Raw genomic sequence first — 22,537 nt, 5'->3', positions numbered from 1 at the left:
AGACAGCACACTCCTTCCCTCCACTCTCTCTATTCATGTCTATTCGGCCAGTTCTGACCCCCCTCTACCCGATCATCTCCCCTTCAGACAGGAGATGCCAGAATAGTCCCATGTGTCTACTTGATCCAAGAAGCTCATTCTTCACCAGTATCATTGTCTATCCCATAGTCCAGTCCAATTCCTGTCTGAAGAGTTTGCTTTGGGTATGGTTCCTGTCTTGGGCCAACAGAAGGTCTGGGGACCATGACCTTCAGGGTCATTCTAGTCTCAGTCAGACCATTAAGTCTGGTCTTTTTACAAGAATTTGGAGTCTGCATCCCACTGCTCTCCTGCTCCCTCAGGGGTTCTCTGTTGTGTTCCCTGTGAGGACAGTCATTGGTTGTAGCCGAGCACCATCTAGTTCTGGTCTCGGGCTAATGTAGTCTCTGCTTTACAGGCTGTAATCTTTATGGGAGCAGATGGCCAGGTCTTTCTCCCATGGAGCTGTTGGGTGGGTTCGAAACCACCAACCTCCTTTCAAATAATAGACCACTTTACAAACAATGTGATAACCACCAACCTTCCGGTTAGCAGCCAAGCATTTAACCCTTGCGCCACCAGGGCTCCTTTTATCAGGTACTCATGACCTATAATTTCTGATGTTTCCCAATGACCCAGCTGGAGGTTAGGCAGCTTGATGTGTTCCCCAAGCTGAAGCACAGGCCCCCAGCACAAGGAGCTGGTACAAAATGTGCCAGGTAGGGACAAGAGCCTCAAATATTTCCCCCAGCATGAGACCTTTGCTGTGTATTCTCAATGCATTTTGTTTTATCAGTGAATACTTACTTCATGTAGCCCTTGAAAGGGAGATGTAAGGATTGGAAAGGATAGGAAAAGAGCCAGCTTGTCACTTAGTAGGCTTTTAGATTTAACCATGGTTGACATGAATCAGAACCACCTCTATGGTACCCAACAACAATAACAACCAAGTGAGAAATCTGGGGAAAGAAAAAATGAGATCTCTGTCTCTGCGCATGCATCTCACACCCACTAGGCAGGACCATCGTGGAAGCTGGAGGAATGAAGTGGAGGTCGCCAAACCAATGTCAGCTCATTTAAATGTAATAGTTAATAATAAATACTTTGTTAAAACACAAAAAATTCCTGGATGGGATACTGGGACAACAGGTGCAAACTACAACTGTTGTCTGTTCTTAGGTCACTTCAAAAGCAGAGGGAAGAAGCTAATCTTTAGCAATAGCATGAAAAGTGTCCCCTTGGCACTCTTGAGCTGCCTGGAACTCTCCTTAGAAAGCAGACCTGCTCATACCCTCATTTCGTTGCTATTTCCGAAGTCTTTTTCTCTGGCAGTACCACCATCTAAAGCAGCCTGTATAAATTAGCTGCTTTCCTCCTACATACTTTCCTCAGCTTAGTTTTTTTTTAAGGCAGCATTTTATTTAAAAAAAAATTTTTTTGGACATTTTATTGTGGTTTAGGTAAAAGTTTACAGAGCAAATTAGTTTAACAATTTATACACACAGCTTGTTTTGTGACATTGGTTGCAATTCCCTCAATCTGTCAGCACTCTCCTCCCTTCCTCCCTGGGTTTCCTGTTTCCGTTTGCCCAGTTTTCCTGCCCCTTCCTGCCTTCTGAACTTTGGGCAAATGCTGCCGTTTTAGTCTCCTATGGTTGATCGTTCTGAGGTGCACATTCCTCATGGGTGCTATTGTTCCCTTTATAGGCCTGTCTATTGTGTGGCTGAAAGGTGATCTCTGGGAGTGGGTTCAGTTCCAGGTTTGAAGGGTGTCTAAGGGCCATAGTCTCGGAGGTTCCACCCAGTCTCTAGCAGACCAGTAAGTCTGGTCTTTTTTATGAATTTGAATTTTGTTCTACATTTTTCTCCCACTCTGTCCAGGAACTTCTACTGTGATCCTGGTCAGAGCAGTCAGTAGTGGTAGCTGGGCACTATCTAGTTCATCTGGTCTCAGGCTAGTGGAGGCTGTGGCTCATGTGGTCCAAATGGTAGCACCTCTTGTTTACTTTGCTGTGTTATAATCTGCTGAGATAGAACCACGTCTATTCATTCACTTTATTCACTCCACTCTTTTCTTCATTCTTCATTCACTCATCAAATATTTTTATTCCCACTCTCTACCAAAGCAGTGTCACAAGTGCAGAGACACAGTGGTGAATGAGAGAGAAATGTCCCTGCCCTGGCCATGAACTTTCTCAGGATTATTGTCAGAGAGCACGGAGGCATTGTCTTCATTCAGATCCTCAGGTGCTTTCACTAAGCCTGAATTCCATGTGTTCTTGTAGAATGGTAGTAGTTTCTGACATACGCTTCTCGTCTGATGCAAGCGCTCTTTTGTTCCCCCTCCCATTTTCGGGTGCAGTTTTTGGAGCTGTCTCGAGAGGTACAGCACTATGGATGCTTGCAGCTGGATCCCTGTACCTGTGACTACCCAGAACCAGGCTGTCTGGCTGTTGTTTCTGTCGGCAATAATGAGATCAGCTGCCGCATAACCCTACCTGATGATCAGACCCAGGATGTCATTTTCCAGATGAATAGGGTTAAGTGCTGGCAGGTCACTTTCCTTGTGAGTATCTTGGCACCTTGCCTTACTGAGGAAGCCTCCACCCATGATTTAAAAATTCTCGCCTTAGATGAGGTACCTAGGATAAACATATGCATAGGGACAAAGGTTCATTAGTGGTTACAAAGGGCTGGGGGTGGGGAGGGGATGGGAGTTCTCGTTTAATGGGTGCTGAGTTTCTGTTTGGGGTGATGTAAAACTTTTAGAAATGGATAGTGGTGATGGTAGCACAACATGGTAATTAATATTACTGAATTCTATACTTACTGGTTTAAATGACCAAAAAAAAAAAAGTGCTTACCTTCTAATCTAACAAGTCTACCTCTGAAAGTTTATGCTAAGGAAATCATTAGGGGTATTTATAAAGATTTATGAACGTGAATGTTTATCTTAGCATGGTCTGCAATATAAAAAAATTAAAAATCTAAATATCTTTTTTAAAAAAATTCCTTCCTTCTCAAAACTTCCTCTCCTTCCTTCCCTATTTTTATGGGTTGCTTCTCTTTCTGACCATTCCTGAAATGTTGCTATTTCCTGGATTTCCATATCTACCATCTTTCCTCTGCATATTTGCTGAAATCAATCACCCAGATCTCTTTCAAAGGTCCAGTATTTCCTATTGCCTTCTGGACATCTTCACCAGGTCTCTCAGAGGTATCTCAAACTCAACCTTTCCCCAGACCAGACACCATTTTCCTCTCATCTCCACACTAGAGTTCTTCCTCCTGCATTCCTTATCTTAGTCAACGATAGTCTCCATCACCACCCCCAGCTGACTGAACCAGAAACCTTGAAATTACCTCTAACTTTTCTCTTTCGGGTCTTATACTTTTAATTGCTAATAGAGACCTAAACCCATCGATGTCCAGTAGATTCCAACTCATAGCAACTTTAGGACAAAATAGAATAGGGTTTCCAAGACTGTAAATCCTTACAGAAGCAGACTGCCACATCTTTCGCCTGTGGAGTGGCTGGTGGGTTCAAACCACTGATCTGTAGGTTAGCAGCTGAGCGCTTAACCACTGTATCACCAGGGCCTTCTTCTATTTGTTCTACTACTTTGCTATTCCTTAAAGATGTCCTTTCTCTCCATCTTCACAGTTTGGTGGTCTCAAAATTCTCTGCCTGGGTGAATCTAACAGCCTTCTCCCTGCCTCTTTCCTCCTTGGGGGTCAGAGGACATACTTTGTATAATTTCAGTTCTTTTAAATATACAGAATATGGCCAGGAATACGGTCAGTCTTGATCAGTTATCCATGTGCACTTAAATGTGTATTCTTCTGCTATTGGGTGGAATATTCTATAAATGTCAATTAGGTCAAGTGGCTGATGGTATTGTTCAAGTCTTCTCTGTCTTTATATTTTTTCTATTTGTTCTGTCAGTTACTGAGAGAAATATGAAAACCCCCAAATATAATTGTGGATCTGCCTATTTCTTCTTCCAATTTTTTTTCAATTTTTGCTTCATATATTTTGAAATGCTGTTATTAGGAGCATACACAGTTCAGATTGTTGTATCTTCTTGGTGAATTGACTCCGTTATTACATAATGTTTCTGTTTATTCCTAGTTAATATTTATTGTCCTGAAATCTACATTTCCTAAAATTAACATAGCCACTCAAGCTTTGTTTTGATTAGTATTTGTATGTTGTATCTTTTTCTTTCATTTTAGCTTTAACCTGTCCGTATTTTTATATTTTTAATGAGGACCTTGAGAACGACATATAGGCGGGTCCTTTTTTTTTTTTTTTAAATAAAATTTGACATTTTTACTTCTTAATTGGAGTATTTAATATTTATATTTAATTAAATATATGTATGGTGGAGTTTCAATCTACCATCTTGCTATTTGTTTTTAATTTGTCCCATCTGTTCTTTGTTCCTTTCTTTCCCCTTTTCCTGCCTTCTGTTGATTGACTGGAAACCCTGGTGGTGTAGTGGCAGCTACGGCTGCTAACCAAAAGGTTGGCAGTTTGAATATACCAGGTGCTCCTTGGAAACTCTGTGAGGCAGTTCTATCCTGTCCTATAGGATCACTATGAGTCGGCAATGGGTTTGGTTTTTATTGACTAACTGGGTATTTTTTATGATTCCGTTCATTTGCACTATTGGTTTGTTAGCTATACCTCTTTTATTTATTTTTTAATGGTTACGTTAGAGTTTTCAATATACCTCTTTAGTTTACTATAGTCTTTCAAATATTAGACCACAAACAGTATAAGAACTTTTCAACCATATACTTCCATTTCCCCTTCTGTCCTTTATGATATTTTGCCATACTTTAACTCTATACATATTGTAAATCTCATATTACGTTACAATTATTTTTATTTAAATAGTTAATTATTTTTAATTAACTGTTTTATTTTGAGATAATTATAGATCCAGAGTCTTATATTTGTTTTATATGTAATGTCCAGGGTTTTTAGTTGTACTTAGCGGGAGGAATAGGGAAACATCTGCTCCATCTTCTTAGACGAAGAATTGTGTTTTAATACTCTTATCTCTTTAGGCCCCTTCTCCTACCACATCCCGTGCCTTGGAGCCTGTGCAGTAGTCACACTCGATCCCCTGTAGTGTTTCCAATAGGCCAGGCTCCTTCATGCCTCAGTGCATTTGCGTTTGCATTCTCTTCTGTCAGGAATCATCTGTCACTCTCCACCTCCCACCCTACCAAAAAAAGCCAAAGCCATCAGAACAAACTTAGAGAGCCATGCTTTACCCTCCCAGTCTAGGTGCCCATTCTGTTTGCTTCCATAGACCTGTGTTTGCTTTCCTTATAAGATTTATCATATCAAATTGTGGTGATTTATTTCATGGCTCCTCAATATTCTGTTAGCTCCTTGGGAACCAGGATAGTGTCATTTGTTATGCTGTTTTGCCCAGGGTATAACATTGTTGTATACTGTTGGGTCAACTTCAACTCATAGTGACCCTATGTGACAGAGTAGAACTGCACCCATAGGGTTTCCTAGGCTGTAATCGTTATGGGAGCAGATTGCCAGGTCTTTTCTCCTGTGGAAAAGCTGGTGGGTCCAAACTGCCAACCTTAGGTTAGCAGCTGAGTGGTTAACCATTGCTTCACCAGGGCCCCATCAGGACATAATAGGCACTGAAATTTCTATTGAATGTCTAATAGAATCTTTTCCTCTGTAGGGGACTCTGCTGGATATGGATGGGCCCCAGCGAACTCTCAACCAGAACTTAGAACTCAGATTTCAGTACAGTGAGGACAGTCACTGGCAGTGGTTTGTTATTTACACCAAGCAGGTGAGTTCTCAGGGCAAAGAATGGAAAACTTCTGTGCTGAAATGCTCTCTTTCTTGCTAGAGTGGACAAAGCACATTGCCTCCACCCAACCAGAACAGAACACTAAAGTATGCTATACACAATCTTTTTGGCCTATAACCCATTGCCATTAAGTTGGTTCTGACTCATAGCGACCCTATAGGACAGAGTAGAACTGCCCCATAGAGTTTCCAATGAGCACCTGGTGGATTCAAACTGCCGACTTTTTGGTTAGTAGCCATAGCTCTTAACCACTATGCCACCAGGGTTTCCTTTTTGCCTATAACACCCTTTATTTTGTTTGTTTTTTATTTTACTAGTCACCATGACCTTCATATCAGTTAGAAGCAAATTTATGTAGTTACCAATAAGAGATGACCCAACTAAATATGATTTAGACCAGGCGTTGGCAAACTTTTTCTTAAAGGGCCAAATGGTAAATATTTTAGGTTTCGCAGGCCACGTTGTCTCTGTGGCAACTACTCAACTCTGATTGTAGCACAGAAGCAGCTACGGACAATAAGTAAACAAATGGATATGACTGTGTTCCAAAAAAACTTTAGTTACAAAAACAGGTGGTGGGCTGGATTTGGTTCACAGGTTGTATTTTGCTGGCCTCTGGTTTAGGCTTAAAGATTTCTATTATCTCACTTAATAAGAACACTGGAGGTAGATGATTGGCATCTCTGTCATTCTCTTGAACTTTCCAAGCAAATGAAAGCTATCCCTTTTGTCTGGAAAACAAAAGCTTTCTCCCAGAAGCCTCCTAGAAGACTTTTCGTTATGTCTCATTGGCCAAAACTGGGTCACATGACCACTCTCAGTTGTAAGGGAGTCTGGGAATCAAGGATCTAGCAGAAAGGAACAGGGCTCATGATCAGCACAGTCCTCTGACTGGGGCTTGGCACTTTGTCATCTCAAATAAAATCAGGGTTCTGTTAGCAAGAAGGAGCCCTGGTGGCTCAGTGGTTAAGAGCTATGGTGAGCTATAGCTGCTAACCAAGGAGGTTGGCAGTTCGAACCCACCAGCCACTCCTCAGGAACCCTATGGGGCAGTTCTACTCTGTCCCATTGGGTTGCTATGAGTCAGAATTGACTCGACGGCAAGGCTATTGGGTAGCTGTCAGTGTCTGCCACAGACTTGTAATTAAAGTTGGAATAAGAATCCTTTTTTTAAAAAAAAGCTAGTTTGCTAAATATCAAATCCCATTGAAAAATTATTCTTATTGAACTAATTTAAACTATTTCAAATTGGGACCAAACCTACAAATATTCTAAAGCAGAATCAAAATATCAAAGTAATCTTTGCATCAACATTATATTCAGCTCAAGTCCCCACACTAAATTCCAAGGAGTATTCTGATTTCAGGGACACAAAGCCCTTTTCAACTCTCCACTTCTAGTACATTTGTCATCATGAGATAATAGATATCAAGGTTCTCTGAAAAACACAAAATACTAAGACCAAATCCTAGGTTAAAGAAATAGGTCCTCAGGTTCACCTTAAAATATGAAACATCCTTAGGGAAGTGGTAGGATGGTTTGAGTAGCCAAGATCTGTGGTTACGTGGAGAGATGTAAAAGGAGCCCTGGTGGTGCAGTGGTTAGAGCCCTTGGCTACTAACCAAAAAGGTTGGCAGTTTGAATCCACCAGCTGCTCCTCAGAAGAAAAACGTGGAAGTCTGTTTCCATATAGATTTACAGCCTTGGAAACCCTGCGGGGCAGTTCTACTCTATCCTATAGGGTTGCTATGAGTCAGAATCAACTCAGTGGCAGGGGGTTTGGTTTTTTTTTTTTCCTTCGGAGAGATGTAGGGATTTTGGCAATGAAACCACCTCCCCAGAACGCTAAGTGCAGTAATTAAATTTTATTGTGATTTTTAAATCTAGTCAGTAGCAAATGAGTTTAAGCCAGTATGGAGAGGTGCAATAAATATTCTTTTAAAGGATTCCTCTCTGGAGTGGGGGCTTATTGATAAGCACCCAAGGGCTCCTTCTGCAAAAGGCAGAAATGTGGCTTGTGTGCCCCGCAAATATAAATGAGGGCCTGGGCCCAAATCTTTTTTAGGCTCTTTAAACAAAAGCTCAGTCCCTTTATATTTAATAATTTTTAACTGGTTTATACAGAGTCCTAGGCTGCATATTTGTGTACACTGTATAAAAATATGGAATCGGTTCACATCTCGTGGAGAACCATTAAACATCCTTCCTGCCTACATCAGCTCAGAGTTTTTTTTGGCGGGGGGGAGGTGATATTTAAAGGTTTTTGGGTTTTTTGGTGAAAATACACCAAAAAACCATACACCCATGCAACAATTTTTATACGTACAGCTCAATGACAATGGTTACATACTTCACATTGTGCCACCGTTCTCCCTGTCTCTGCCCACACGGTTTCACCACCATCAGCTTAGGCTCTCCGCCTCTTAAAGTTCTCATCTGTGTTTTAACATTACTCTTGTCCATTTACTCTCACATAGATAATTCTTTAAAAGAGCACAATGCTCAAGGTAAACAGTCTTTATTAAATGAGCTAAATTGTTATTTAGTTTAAAGATGACTTCATGGCATAGTTTCGGTTCAAGGCTTAAAAGTTGTTTCTAGGCAATAGATTCAGGGGTTCTTCCGGTCTCTCAGTTTAGGATTTGATGTTTAACTATTTTATACACTGGTTTTATGCACAGATAAACAGGACTAATTCTTAGCAACACGAGGAGGATATCAAATTTTACCACTGCAAATAAAGCCTACATCTGTTACTCTCTTCCTTATTGGTGGCAGCCCCCTTCTCTCTCTTTCCTCCTTGCCCTTCCCTTAAATGCAACTAATTCCCATCATGCTCTACAGCCCTGCACGACGTTGAGATGTTTCTCCTAAGCTTCCTGATCTCCCTGTGATTCTGCTTTTTGTGCCCCACCCCTTTGGCTACCACCCCTGCTGGGTTTTCTCTCTCTCTTTTCCTTCCCTTCCTCTCCATCTCCCCCCAGCACAGAGACTGCGTCTCTGAACACACAGCCTTTAGTCCTATAGTCTCAAGCTTTGAGCTTCGGTTATCTCAAACCTCAGTGGGACAGGAAGAGAAAACAGCCACCTAAGAACTGAGAGCAAGACAAGGGAGGAAAAGGATTAATGGGAGCAGAGAAATTGGAAAATCACAGGGAACCTTAAATTTGGTACAGAAGGGTGAAGATCCTGGAACAAGGAAGCCCCAGCTTTTGTTCTGTGTAACTCTGTGTGTAGTAAAAATAATAATAATAATAATAATAATTAAACCACAGGTGATACTGGGGACAACTACCAGTCTTGAAAGTGAGTGACTGAAAATACTGGAAAAATAAAGTGAAGAAAAAAAAATTTTTTTTTTTTAGTTCAATAAAAGCAATAAGGTACTAATACGTTCTTTCAAACAGACAGGTTACTATTTATGCCTAATTACAGGTCTCTCAATAATTATGTATACAATTAAATATAAGATTGACTGTAATCAGTTTAGTTGATTACGACAATAAGCAGTTCTTGTTATTTGTTGCTTAGATAACGTGATCTTCTGCTTATAAAATAATAGAGGAAATGGATGGGAGGGGTGAGCCTGAAGAGGGAAGAAGATTAGTACTGAGATCCTGGTCATTTCTCATCTGTCTTTTAAATTTTTTCTGTAAATCTACCCATGTAATTGAGAAAATGTCTGGTTACTTACTAATTATATCTTATGCAAATTTATGGAAATTAGAGAAGAAAGCTAAATTCCTTAAAGTGGACTGTTCGAGGGCAGAGCTCAGAATCTGCTTTGTAGTGGGAGGAGGGAAGGAAGAGAGTGACCATCTCTTCAGTTGGGAGAGCTGTTTATTTCTGGATTTCTTAGGCTTTTTTGCTGAGTAGCTGCTTGAAAAAGATGATCTCAGAAAAGATGGTAAAGCTAGCTGCAGAGAATCCAGAAATGGTAAGTGCTCCTATCTGTGTATATTTTCACTTCAAGTTCCCACTATCAGCTGACACTTGGAGACCAAATTACATTGATGAATTCCCTGGGCCAGCAAATCTGAACCTCGAGGGAGGAATCCAAAGGGCACCAACGTAAGCTGCTTTTCCCCCTGGGGACTGGTGAGGAGCTCCATGTGTCAGAAGGGCATGGCGGAAGGAAGCCTATCTTTAAAATTTAAGCCATTTTTCCAACAAGAGGTCATCTTTGGAATGCTTAAGAACCTATAACCCTCTACTCTGTATTCTTTTATTTCTGCCTTCCTCCAAATAGAGGCTTTCTGATTTACCATAAAAGCTAGAATCAAGGGGGTCTTTAATGTAGCAGGGATGGTTTTAAATAAACTCTGAGTTTTGCCTCTAGAAAGAACCCATAGCCCCTTGATACTTCCACTGTGCCAAATTAACGTGCCATTGGCAGTTGGGGAAAGCCATCAAGTAAAAAAAACTTCAAGGTTGTAATTTTTTCTTAATGTAAAATTAAACTTTGCTTTTCTAGCCTACATCTATTCAGTAAAGTTCTAGTAGCTCATTGAAATGAGCGATGGTCGTCTATAAAACAGTTACTGAGACTCTTCTTCTGATTGCCTTATCATCATGGTATAAGCATGTTCCACATAAGATAGTATGGTTTGATTTTTTAAAATGGTTATGAATGCTAATCCCTGCTTGACATTTGTAAGCATAATTCTTTTGCAAAATATTACATATATTCTTAAAAACATCTTTAAAAGTACAACATGAAACATTTGGAAACTCTTCCTAAAATTTTAATTTAAATTTAGTTAGATAACATCTTTAGTTTCACATTGATCTGTATGTACTTGGCTCTGCAGCTTTTTTCTAAGAAAATAGTTATATTTTATACTTGTTTGTCTTCTAGAATGGAAAAAAAAATTTTTTTTTCAGGGAAAATGAAATTCACCGCCTCTTGCTGTTTGAACAATTCAAAACATACTACCAAAACCAAAAACTAAACCTGTTGCCATAGAGTGGATTCCAACTCATAGCGACTCAATAGGACAGAGCAGAACTGTCCCATAGGGTTTCCAAGGAGTGGCTAGTGGATTCGAACTGTTGACCTTTTGATTAGCAGCCATGCTGTTAACCACTGTGCCACTCTCAAAAACCAAATCCACTGCCATCAAGTTGATTGTGACTCACAGCAACCCTATAGGACAGGGTAGAACTGCCCCATAGAGTTTCCAAGAAGCACCTGGTGGATTTGAACTGCTGACCTCTTGGTTAGCAGCCATAGCACTTAACCACTACACCGCCAGGGTTTCCACTGTGCCACTAGGGCTCCTTAGAATGTACTAGAGAGAAGCAAATCAAAGCAATAAAAGAATCAAGGAGGCTCTTTTTAAAAGAGTAATAAAAATCCAACTTCTTATGCAGGATGGCTCCCCTTAGGCTCTGATCATTATGTATTTAAAAGAATGAAGTAGAAAGAGAAAAGAAAAGTAATTAACTGAAGGAGCCCCATTAAAAGGCAGAAGTATTCTCCCATGGGGATGAATAAAACGTAAGCTACTTGATGCAGGAAATACTTACACAATGAATAGTAAAGAGTTTTCTCAACAGAATGGAGAGTGTGGGGATCTATTTAAAGTTTTCAAGAAAAACAACCACACTAAATACATTCCTTAGATTTGCACATGAATTGAAATCTATAATTTATCTCTGTGGCTGATAGCAAAATCAACATATTAGTCAATGCTTGTATTACTTTATCCAAATACCATTTTATTTCTACAAATTTTATTTTATTTCCTTACTTATTTTCGTTCTTGGAAAGAAAAGTTAAGACCCTTACTCTTGAAAATTGGACTCTCGGGGTTTTTTGATCTTGTACGGACAGCCCACATTTCAATCTGAGATTTCATCTACAAATCCCTGGATAGAATGGGTGCCTGGAAGAGAACAGACCGGCCATTAGCTGTTTGAACTCATACTGGCTTTGGGTCCACCACACAAAGTACAGTTGACTAGAACATGGCATTCTGTGGAGCTTAAAGGAACAATATAAATGTGTGGCAGTGTCACTCAATGGTTTTTAGGTAAATGCACAAAGCCTGAACTGACACTTTTCACTTACAGAAGGTGTATATGGGCTATATGACACAGAAGTCTCTGTTTTACAAGGCAGGCTCTGATTCCAAGATTTTTACAAATATGAAGAATCTGGGGAGGAGTGGGGAGAAATTGAGGAAATGGTAACCAAACGAGTCTCATAAATAAAGTAGATGGCCCCTAGAAGCAGATTAAATAGTACTGGTTTTATCCTAATAAGAAGGCAGAAGGGAAAGAAGAAATTTAGTATTAATTTAACCAGCTTAGCTAGCTTAAGGCAATGCTTTCCAAGGTAAGACTTGACCCATTTATGAAGGGATCATTAAAATTTGAAGTCAAACCAATGTGCTAAAGAAAAATATGAACACACAACACAACAAAAATCATGTTAAATTCTGAAAGGCAATATTAGCCACAAAACAGAAGGAAAACAAAAATAAAGTGTAGCATTCTTAAAGTTATACTCCAACACAAAAGCCTGAATACTCACATACAAAAACCTAAATCAATTTTATTAATATTTGCTATTTTTAATTTAGAGAATAATTATAAGGATTATTTTATTTGAAAATAAATATATTGGTTAGGATTAGGTTTGGCTGCATACATATAACAGAAAACAAAGTAAGACAGGAGAAGTATTTTACAAATTATAATGTAATATTGTAAAAAAAAAAAAATAGTAAAACACCTAAGACATTGGAGCATTAATTTCTCGTTAGCTGAGACTTAATAACTAATCTTTTAAACAAGTTATTGAGATAGTTTTACACATATGAACATTTTCACTAAAAATACTAACCTAAAGGAAGTCCTGTGCTTTGGCCTGAAAGCAACAGATTTTACAACAAAATTAAGTTAACAAAAGTCAAGAATCAATTGCTCTTTTCTAGTACCGTTTTATTATTTATCCCACTTATTTTGAAATGTCCACTCTATTTCCTCATGAATAATAAGGAATAATAATTAATTAATTTACCCCTTCCTTCTATCATTTATTATACAAGGAGCCTTGGTTGAACGCTTGACTACAAACCAAAAGATTGGTGATTCAAACTCACCAGCTACTCTTCCGGAGAAAGATGTGGCAGTCTGCTTCCATAGAGATTTACAGCCTTGGAAACCCTATGGGGCAGTTCTACTCCGTCCTATAGGGTCGCTATGAGTCGGAGTCGACTCGATGAAAAGTCAAGCGTACAAGGACAAATATTGTATGATTCTGTTCTAAGAAGACAAGAACAGATAAATTTAGAGAGACTAAGAATCATTGATGGTTACCAAGGAGGTGGGGAAGGGGGCAGTACGCTTTAGACCATAGAGACATGTGATCTGTGGTGATGGGAAAAGTGACACTGAATGTGGATGTAGTGAGCACAGCACAATCAAAGTAAAAACGAGTGTTTGAGCACATATGGATGGATATAAAACCAAACAACCAAACCCCTTGCCGTCAAGTCGATTCCAACTTATAGCGACCCTATAGAACAGGGTAGAACTGCCCCATAGAGTTTCCAAGGAGCACCTGGTAGATTCGGACTGCTCACCTTTTGGTTAGTAGCTGTAGCACTTAACCCCTGTGCCACCAGGGCTTCCACGGATGGGTATAGACACAATTAAAGAGAATGCTGACAAATTGTGATAAATGTAACTAATGTCAATGAACAATTTGTGTGGAAATTGTCAAATGGGAATCTCACTTGCTGAGTACAATTTCACCAAAAACTCAATTAAAAAAAAAGATTTGATTTGGCGGCAACGAGTAGTGGGGTGTATTTATTTATGCAAAGGCTAGGAACTGAGGACCCAGTGTCCTCAGTTATTTGTTAGAAGAGTTATTCGTTAGAAGAGAAAGGCAGTTATAAAGAGAATTTATAGAGTGATGAGCTCTATGCCATGTTTGAGAAATGCATATTATATATTAAACATAGTTGATTAATAGTATAGCTCTTCTCTCTTTTAGTAAGAAAAATCTAAGAACTCTTTCCGCCAAGCCCTGGCTAGGTCACCTTTACTAGGTGTGTCCGACACTCTCTGTCTGCCTGTCCAGATCCATCTTGACTCTATTCCACCCCGTTCTGTACCACAGGAGACAGCCTTTTGTGTACCACAGCTTTGCTCTCTGGCTCTGATTGGGTTCACGCAATGGGAAACCCAGTAGGAGTTTGAAGGGTGGGAGGAAGATGAGACTGGGGTATTTATTTCTCCAACTCTGTCCCTGCTGGGTCCCTATGGTTGGCAGCTCCTTCTACTGAGGGCCATAGCTCCTGGCAGTCAGCTTCTCTGTATAGCTACAGCTACTCTATCGGGGTCCAGTAGTAGCTCCTCCCCTTACCTCATCAGGCTTAGGTGGACAAAAAGACAAACAGTTGTCTGTCAAGTTGACTCTGACTCATGGAGACCCAACGTGTGTCAGAGTAGAAACTGTGCTCTATAGTATTTTCGATGGCCGATTTTTCATAAGTAGATTGCCAGACCTTTCTTCCAAGGCATCTCTAAGTGGACTCGAACCACCAACCTTTGGGTTAGCAGCACAGTATATTAACCATTTGCACCACCCAGGGACTCCTGTCAGGCCTAAAGGTGGTAAGAATTTCCCCTATGTTCCCTTACTCCCTTGCTGCTAGCCCCTGGGAGCTCCAGCATCCTTTCTCTGGTTCCCCTTACTGGTGCCTACACCTCCATTAAATACTTAAATAATTCTTTTTTTTTAAAAAATCCCCTCAATTACCCCTTATGAGTGTAGCATCTGTTTCCTGCTGGGACCCTGGCTGTTCTACTAGGTTTACCTTATATAAAAAAAAAAAAAAAAAAAATTATATACATGAGGTATATTCAAGTGTCTTGAACTTCAGTTTGATTCTTCATTTGATTAACAGTGCCCTTTGATTAATCAAAGCCCCATTTGGCTTTGATTCAGCACATGGATTGAAGCTCTGTGGATTATTTCAGGATTTGTAAGTACATTTAATTTCGTGTGAAGTCCTTTTCAAAGCTGTGTTGAATCACAAAATCCATAGGCAACAACCAATATTAAACATTAAGCTTCACTTAACTTTTGGAGACTGGATTTCCAGAACGTTTAGATACTTGCAATTAAGGAGGAGGGCACGGATGACATTCAGGTGCCCCGCTGACTGGCAGTCTTCAAGACCATTAATAGGATTATTGTGGAAGGGGAAACGTGCTAGTTAAATAGGTTATTTGTGTGCTTGCTTCTCCTGGCTGACATTTTACTAATCTATTTAGCAGATTGAAGTTCCGGAAGAAGGCAAAAGTAAAAGAAACCACATTCAACAAAGCCAGGTCTGTAAGTAAAATTATGTAATTGAAGAGTTGTAATTTTGATGAAGGAGTCCTGGTGGTGCAGTAGTTAAAAAGTTCACCTGCTAACCAAAAGGTCAGCAGTTCGAACCCACCAGCCACTTCTTGGGAGAAAGATGTGGCAGTCTGCTCCCAACGATTTACAGCCTTGGAAACCCTATAGGGCAGTTGTATTTTGATGACTCTGTCTCTTTTCCCCTCTAAGCAACCAAAGGCATTCTACCTCCAAGAAAATGCCAGAATTCTGTTTCTCAGAAGCTCTTCCATGTGGGTTGGGCCAATTGGAGGGCCATCACAGAAGTATATTATTCTCATTGTTGTACCCAGTAGGGTTAGGAGAAATGCTTTCCTGAATTTTTGTGTAGAAAATTTCCAAGAAGAGCTTGAATCCTTTAGTGACTTTCTTCCACACTCCATGTGTTTTTTTGAAAATCCTCTTTCTAGTTTGTATATTTTAGTTTTATGGATTTTCTGTAGTATACTCTGTACAAAACAACTTTTAAGTTTATAAAATACTTTTTTTGAGCCTTTAGGTTTGCTGTGCAGATAACTATAAAAGTAAAAATCATAGCAGAGAACATCAGTTTCCAGTTGCCAAAAAAAAAACAGTTGCCATTGACCCCATGTGAAAACATTACTGGGCACTTAATTATGTGCGAGGCACTCTTCTAAGCTCTTTTATATTGAACTCATTTATCTTCCTTTAACTCATTAACTCATTCAATTAGCTCACTTATCCCTGGGTGGTGCAAACAGTTATCTGGCTGGGCTACCAACTGAAAGGTCTGAAGTTTGAGTCTACTCAGACGTGCCTCGGAAGAAAGGCCTAGTAAGCTCCTTGCAAAGAATTAGCCATTGAAAACCCTACGGAGCAGGTTTACTGTCACGCACATGGGGTCACCATGAGTTGCAGCTGACCCAACAGCAACTGGTTATCCTTACCACAACCCAGTAAATCAGTTGAGGAAACTGGGGCACAGAGAGATTAAGTGACTTGCCCAAGGTTGCCCAGTAACCACTGGCAGAAGGGCGTAGGCAGCCTGACTCCACAACAGTCCCCTTAACCGCCTTTTCTAATTTGTCCTTGCTAAGTTCAAATCCTCGTGTAGATGAACAAAATACAGGTGACCTTCTAAGTAGCATTTGGGTAAATTTTATCACTGACCCTTGTTCCTTAGTGAACAAGCTCAGAAAAAAGCAGTAAATGCAAGCTTTCTCTGTTTCATAATTACAGCTGGCTGGCTAGATTTTCTGGCTGGCTAGATCAGAGACAAGACAGAAACTCCACCGCTTATGGGCTGTGTGTGTTCAGGCAGATCAGAAACCTAGATGTATGGAAGGGACTCCTGAGGTGCTTATTAAAATGCAGATTCCTGGATTTTAATGAAAAGACTGATTCAGTAGATCTGGGGTTGAGGCCTTGAAAATCAGCATTTCTAAGGAGCGCCTCAGTGAGAAACACTGCACCAAGCTTCAGTTTCTTCACCTGTACAACATAGGTGGTAATCACGCCATCGTTTAAATGTATACACACTTTAGCAGCTTACTGACAATACAGAGCTATGGTTCTCAACTTTGGCTGCACTTTAGAGTCAGCTGGGAAGCTCTAAAAAGTCATGGTGACAGGGTCCCATCCTTAGAGATTCTGGTTTAATTGGTCTGGGGTAACTGGACAATGGAATTTTTTAAAACTCCCCATATGGTTCTATGTGCAGCCAGGATTGAAACCATTATCCTAGAACAGCGGTTCTCAAAGAGTAGCTCCTGGACGAGCAGCATCAACCTCCTCTGGGAACTTCTTTGTTGTTGTTGTTAGGTACCATGGAGTCAGTTCCAACTCATAACTATCCTATGTACAACAGAACGAAACACTGCCCAGTCCTGTGCCATCCTTGCAATCGTTGCTGCGTATGAGCCATTGTCAATTCATCTTGTCAAGGGTCTTCCTCTTTTTCCCTGACCCTCTACTTTACCAAGCATGATATCCTTCTCCAGAGACTGTCCCTCCTGACAACATGTCCAAAGTACATAAGACGAAGTCTCTCCATCATCCCTTTTAAGGAGCATCCTGGCTGTACTTTTTCCAAGACATATTTGTTCATTCTTCTGGCAGTCCATGGTATATTCAATATTCTTCGCCAACACCATAATTCAAAGGCATCAATTCTTGGGAGCTTATTAGAAATGTAAATTCTCAGGCCCCACTCCAAACCAATGGGAACAGAAACTCTGGGGGTAGGGCCCAGCAATCTGTGTTTAACAAGCCCTCCAGGTGAGTCCGAGCCTGCTCAAGTTTGACAACCACTGTCCTTGAGCAACAGACAACACAACACACAACATAACTGAGGTCAATGTGGATGCTAATTGAGCTACCCTCCTAAAACAGGCAAGCCTACCTCATGATTTGAACAGGGCTGGCATTTCAGAAGGGGACCTGGTGTTCAACTATATTGAATTCCAATTTATTTATTTAGCAAAACTTACCCCGAGCCAGCCATTGTTATGGGTGCTTTTCATGTATAGGTGCGGTGGTTAAGAGCTACGGCGAGCTATGGCTGCTAACCAAAATGTCCGGAGTTCGTATCCACCAGCCGCTCCTCGGAAACTCTGTGAGGCAGTTCTACTATGCCCTATAGGGTCACTATGAGTCAGAATTAACTCGACAGCAACGGGTTTGGTTTTTTTGGAGCGGGGGTTGTGTATAACTCATTTACTCCTCATAACAACACCCAAAACATAACAACACAGAGACTATTATTATCCTTGGTTTATAGCTGAGAAAGGAGCTCAGGTGGTGCGGTAGTTAAGCACTTGGCTTCTTACTGAAGGAACTGAAATACGGAAAGGTTAACTAACTTGCCCAAGGCCACGTAGCTTGCCAAGCAGGAACTGAACCCAGGTAGTCTGCCTCCAGAGGCCGTTCCTTTAACCACTCTGCCATGGGCCTCTATTAAGAAAAATCCCTTGTAGAAGATTTTTTGTCAGCTGTTGAGTTGCCCGCATTTTTTCTCCCCACCAGGGCTGAGGCCTAGTCTCTGGGCCCTGTCTGAAGGCCAACTATTTACTTACTGAAAGTTTATGGCAACCATAACCTCTTCAGATGTTTTAGAATAAGAACAATGCTTTTAAAAGTATGTTTTTGTGTGGGGCTCCACTAAAAATTTTGGGTGAAATTAAAAATTGAATGTCACACAGCTTTGAGAGAGTGGAAAGGGACAAGACAGAAGAGTTCAAGTATTACCCGGATGGCATCCCAGGGCTTGGAAAGGTACTCCGAACATATCTACCCTCTCATACCAGCAGGCGGCGCTCTTCTCAGCCCTAACAGATGTATGGTAGCCACTGAGTCAGTTCCAACTCATACTGACCCCCGTGTGTCAGAGTAGAACTGTGTTCCATAGGGTTTTCAATGGCAGATTTTTTGGAAGTACATCACCAGGCCTTTCTTCTGAGGTGCCTACGGGCGGACTTGATTTCCAATCTGTTGGTTAGCACACGTGCATGTCAACCTATTGCACCACCCAGGGACTCCAACAGATGCACACCTACCCAAAAATAAAGCTTCTGCCAGATAAAACCTCTTAAAATAACCATTACTTAAAAAATATAATCTTTCTTTTACCCTTTTAATATTGTTTTAACTTCCCTAGATTTTCTTTATTATTGTCGTTATGAAAATTGTTTCCTCTCAGGTCCATTCTGACCTCTCTGTGTTTACTTTGCAGTGGAAAAACTATTCTAATTTTCTACCAAGAAAAAGCAAGATTTCCATTAAGGTAGCTGAAAATGACTGTGTTTTTGGGACCATAAAGGAAGAAGATCTTTGAAGAGAAAGTCTCACTTGTTAAAACGTCCTCTAAGGCTATCTCAAGACTGTTAAGGGCTTGGGGTTGAAGGTGGGCTTCCTTCCTTACTACCAGTTGAAGAAATTTGACTCCCTCCCATGTTTTGGCCACTAAGATTTTTTGGCACAAAGTTTTATTTATCAAGTCTCCGGCAACATAAAGTTCTACGTAGGAACCAGAGTTATACAGTTTATTTTTAATGACTTATAAATGGCAAGTCCATATCAAGTAATATCAAGCTCATTCCATTTTTTTCCTGAAATAAATGTTTACTGATTTCATTCTGATATTACATGAATGAAAGGCTCTTTATGAAACACTATAAATGCAGTGAGTCTAGAATGTTCACATCTTAGATGTACTTGAGCATGGAGATAAGGAAACTTAATGACTGTTTAAGAGTTTTAAATACTGCAACTGTTCAGAATTGTGCTGTGAAGGCATTTGGGGTATTATAGTAAAATAGGACACATTAAACCAAAAATAAATCAAACAGGTTGCCATCGAGTCAATTCCGACTTGTAGCAACACCACAGGACAGAGTAGAGCTGCCCCACAGGGTTTCTAAGGAGCGCCTGGTAGATTCGAACCACTGACCTTTTGGTTAGCAGCCATAGCACTTAACCACTGCACCACCAGGGTTTCCAAGGTACATTAGGTAGGACATATCTCCCATAGAGTCTTGTGAGCCTGTTTATTTGGGGTTAAGTTCTAAAGATATGACTCATCAGCAGAGAAAAATAGGCCTCTTTCTAAGAAATGGAATCACGGAAAAAGAAATCTGGACTTTACAGATCCACCCAGGAATCACAGCAAGGAGATGAAATACTAATTTGTTTCTGTAAATAATTCTGAGCCTACCAATATGGATGTACTCAAAGGTGCAGGCTCTCCAGTGCTGTGTGTCTACTCAGTTGCAGCCGCACTCTGTCCCTAGAATAATGAACTCGGTTCAGTAAGCGCCATGGTCTTCTTGATTGTTTTGAGTTTTTGAGTTTTGTTTTGGAAAGCAGCATTTGACATCAGACGCCTGACAAGTCTCTTGGCTTTAAAAATATGCACTTTCTCGCTAGAATTTTCCTTCATTCAAATTTATGAGTTTCAGTAATCTGATGGTAATTAATGTAATTATGTTTAGAATTAAGACCACAATAAGAGAAAAGGATGGTAGAATCTATTCAATTGTATATAGTGTGATATTCTAATGTTCTTTTCTAACTGGGTCATGTAACTAATTGTATAATAAATATGAAATACATTCTAGTGAGTATAGAATTTACTAGTGAAAATTCTGTGAATAATCTTTCTGAAATGTACAATCTATTAAAAACCCTTTAGTAGTTTGTAAATCAGTCTACCCAGAGCTTTCAGTGCCGTAAAGTTTGGTATTTATATTTGAGGCCGTAGTAGGATATTTTTGCAGAGGGGAACCACAAACATACCAAATCATCCATGGTGAGTGTATTCATGGGTTAACATACATTTTCAGATTGAAATGGAAGTTTATCTACTGTTTTGCCAATTTAAGAATAGTCAAGATCTTTATTATTTTGTTTTTTAATATTAAACACCTGCACAGTGTAAGGGACTATTGTAGACACTAGAAATTCAAAGAGAATTTGTATTTCAAGTGAGAAGACCCATCTATTAGGTTGAATAGTATGAAATTGAAGTTCTTAAAGGTCAAAAATGGTTAAATGTTGTCAATTTCACATTTCAGCTTCATAAAATAGTAATCCCAAACAACATGTGTTGATTTTCAACTCATAGCAACTCCGTGTGAGAGTAGAACTGCTCCGTAGGATTTCAGGAAACCCTGGTGACGGCATAGTGGTTAAGTGCTATGGCTGCTAACCAAAAGGTCGGCAGTTTGACTCTACTAGGTGCTCCTTGGAAACTCTATGGGGCAGTTCTACTCTGTCCCATAGGGTCGCTATGAGTCAGAATCGACTCAATGGCAACGGGTTTGGTTTGGTTTGTTTTTTTTAATAGGGTTTCCCAGGTTGTAATCTTTATGGAAGATACCCTTCCGGTGCAACGGTTAAGTGCACACCTGCTGACCAAAAGGTCAGTGTTTCAAACCCACCAGCAGAATCCACCAGCCACTCCATGGGAGAAAGATGTGGCAGTCTGCTTCTGTAAAGATTTATAGCCTTGGAAACACTATGGGGGTGTTCTACTCTGTCCTATTGGGTTGCTATGAGTCAGAATCGACTCCAAGGTAATCTTTATGGGAGCAGATCATCAGGTCTTTTCTCCCAAAAAGCAGCTAGTGGATTTAAACCACTGACCTTTAGGTTAGCAGCCAAGCACTTTAACCATTGCACCACCCGGGCTCCTTAGACAACATGTAGTAAGCGTCAAATGTGTAGTGTAGACCTGTGTGTCAACGGAAGTTGAGGGGGCAATCACAGGAAGAGGGGCTTTGAAGAAAGAGTAGAGCCAGGTACGGCAGAGGTGGGGGACACACTGCAAAGAATGGAAGGAGAGGCACAGATGGGAGAATGAAGATGGGGTTTGGGAAACTCCAAGCAAACCTCTCTGTGCTGGCAAAGTTTTAGGGTAAAGAAATAATAGGAGATGCAGCTAAAGAGGTAAGAGAGGTTTATCACCAATATCCAAATATGAGAAGAAAAAGAGGTGGGGTAAAAGTACATCCCAGGTTTGGAAATGGATCGTAAAAACGCACAACTTGAAAAACATAATCAGTGTTACTGAATTGCACATGTAGAAATTGTTGATACGGCATACGTTTTGTTACGTATATTTTCACTACAATCTTTTTTTTTTTTTTGAGTGCATTCCATAGTATACACTGTGAAGAATAAAGGAGCTGGAGTAGTAGAAAACAAAATTCAGGGTTTCCTTAGTAAAATGACAAATTCCTTGAAGTTAGAAGAAGGGGCTGTTAAGTTAGCCCTTTGGGGATTACTGGGCCTATCCTTTTCTAGAAAAAGTTTGGGGGGGTTGAATCATTTCTGGATCAAAACACTTAATCGTTGAGAAAAGAAGTGTGAACTCCAGCTGTCACAGTGATCTTCTCTGCCGCAAGCCCTGGGGCAAGATGGCAGGTGAGACCTTGTCATTCCTGGGGGTGATGTCTTCCTTCTGCCAGTGGTGCTGCTCCACCAAGACCCTCCTGACAGTACAGCCGTCCCAGCAGTGGAGAAGACATCAGCTAACATAACACCTTCATAAAGGTAGGCCAACGTTGATACCCTTAAAGTAACTTGTGAGGTGTGGCATAGCTTTGGAAATTACCTCCATATGCTTTAGCCTACAGACTCCTCATGTACTTGCAAAAGTGGCTCCTATCAGCCACATTTTCTCCTGATACGCCTACATTCACCAACATCACTTCTCTCCACTTGCAGATACCCATATGTGTCTCTACTGCTGTTCATACTTCTAAAATAGCTAGCGTGAGCAATCTGCCCATAGGCAGACACGC

General features: G+C 40.4%; 1 protein-coding gene across 1 annotated transcript in view; it reads left to right on the top strand.

Annotated features, from left to right (window-relative positions):
• SNX31 (sorting nexin 31) overlaps nucleotides 1-21,905 on the top strand; it is a 70,275-nt gene extending 48,370 nt beyond the window's left edge. Inside the window, exons 9-13 of the mRNA XM_064267969.1 lie at nucleotides 2,380-2,583; nucleotides 5,738-5,851; nucleotides 9,732-9,809; nucleotides 15,167-15,223; nucleotides 18,967-21,905. Coding sequence (XP_064124039.1) covers nucleotides 2,380-2,583; nucleotides 5,738-5,851; nucleotides 9,732-9,809; nucleotides 15,167-15,223; nucleotides 18,967-19,068 — 555 coding nt within the window. The 3' untranslated portion in view covers nucleotides 19,069-21,905. The remainder of the gene's footprint in view (nucleotides 1-2,379; nucleotides 2,584-5,737; nucleotides 5,852-9,731; nucleotides 9,810-15,166; nucleotides 15,224-18,966) is intronic.
• Nucleotides 21,906-22,537: the final 632 nt, after the last annotated feature.

Source organism: Loxodonta africana, chromosome 14 (assembly GCF_030014295.1).
Source record: "Loxodonta africana isolate mLoxAfr1 chromosome 14, mLoxAfr1.hap2, whole genome shotgun sequence".
NCBI lineage: Eukaryota > Metazoa > Chordata > Mammalia > Proboscidea > Elephantidae > Loxodonta > Loxodonta africana.
This window is presented reverse-complemented; position numbering and strand designations above follow the sequence as displayed.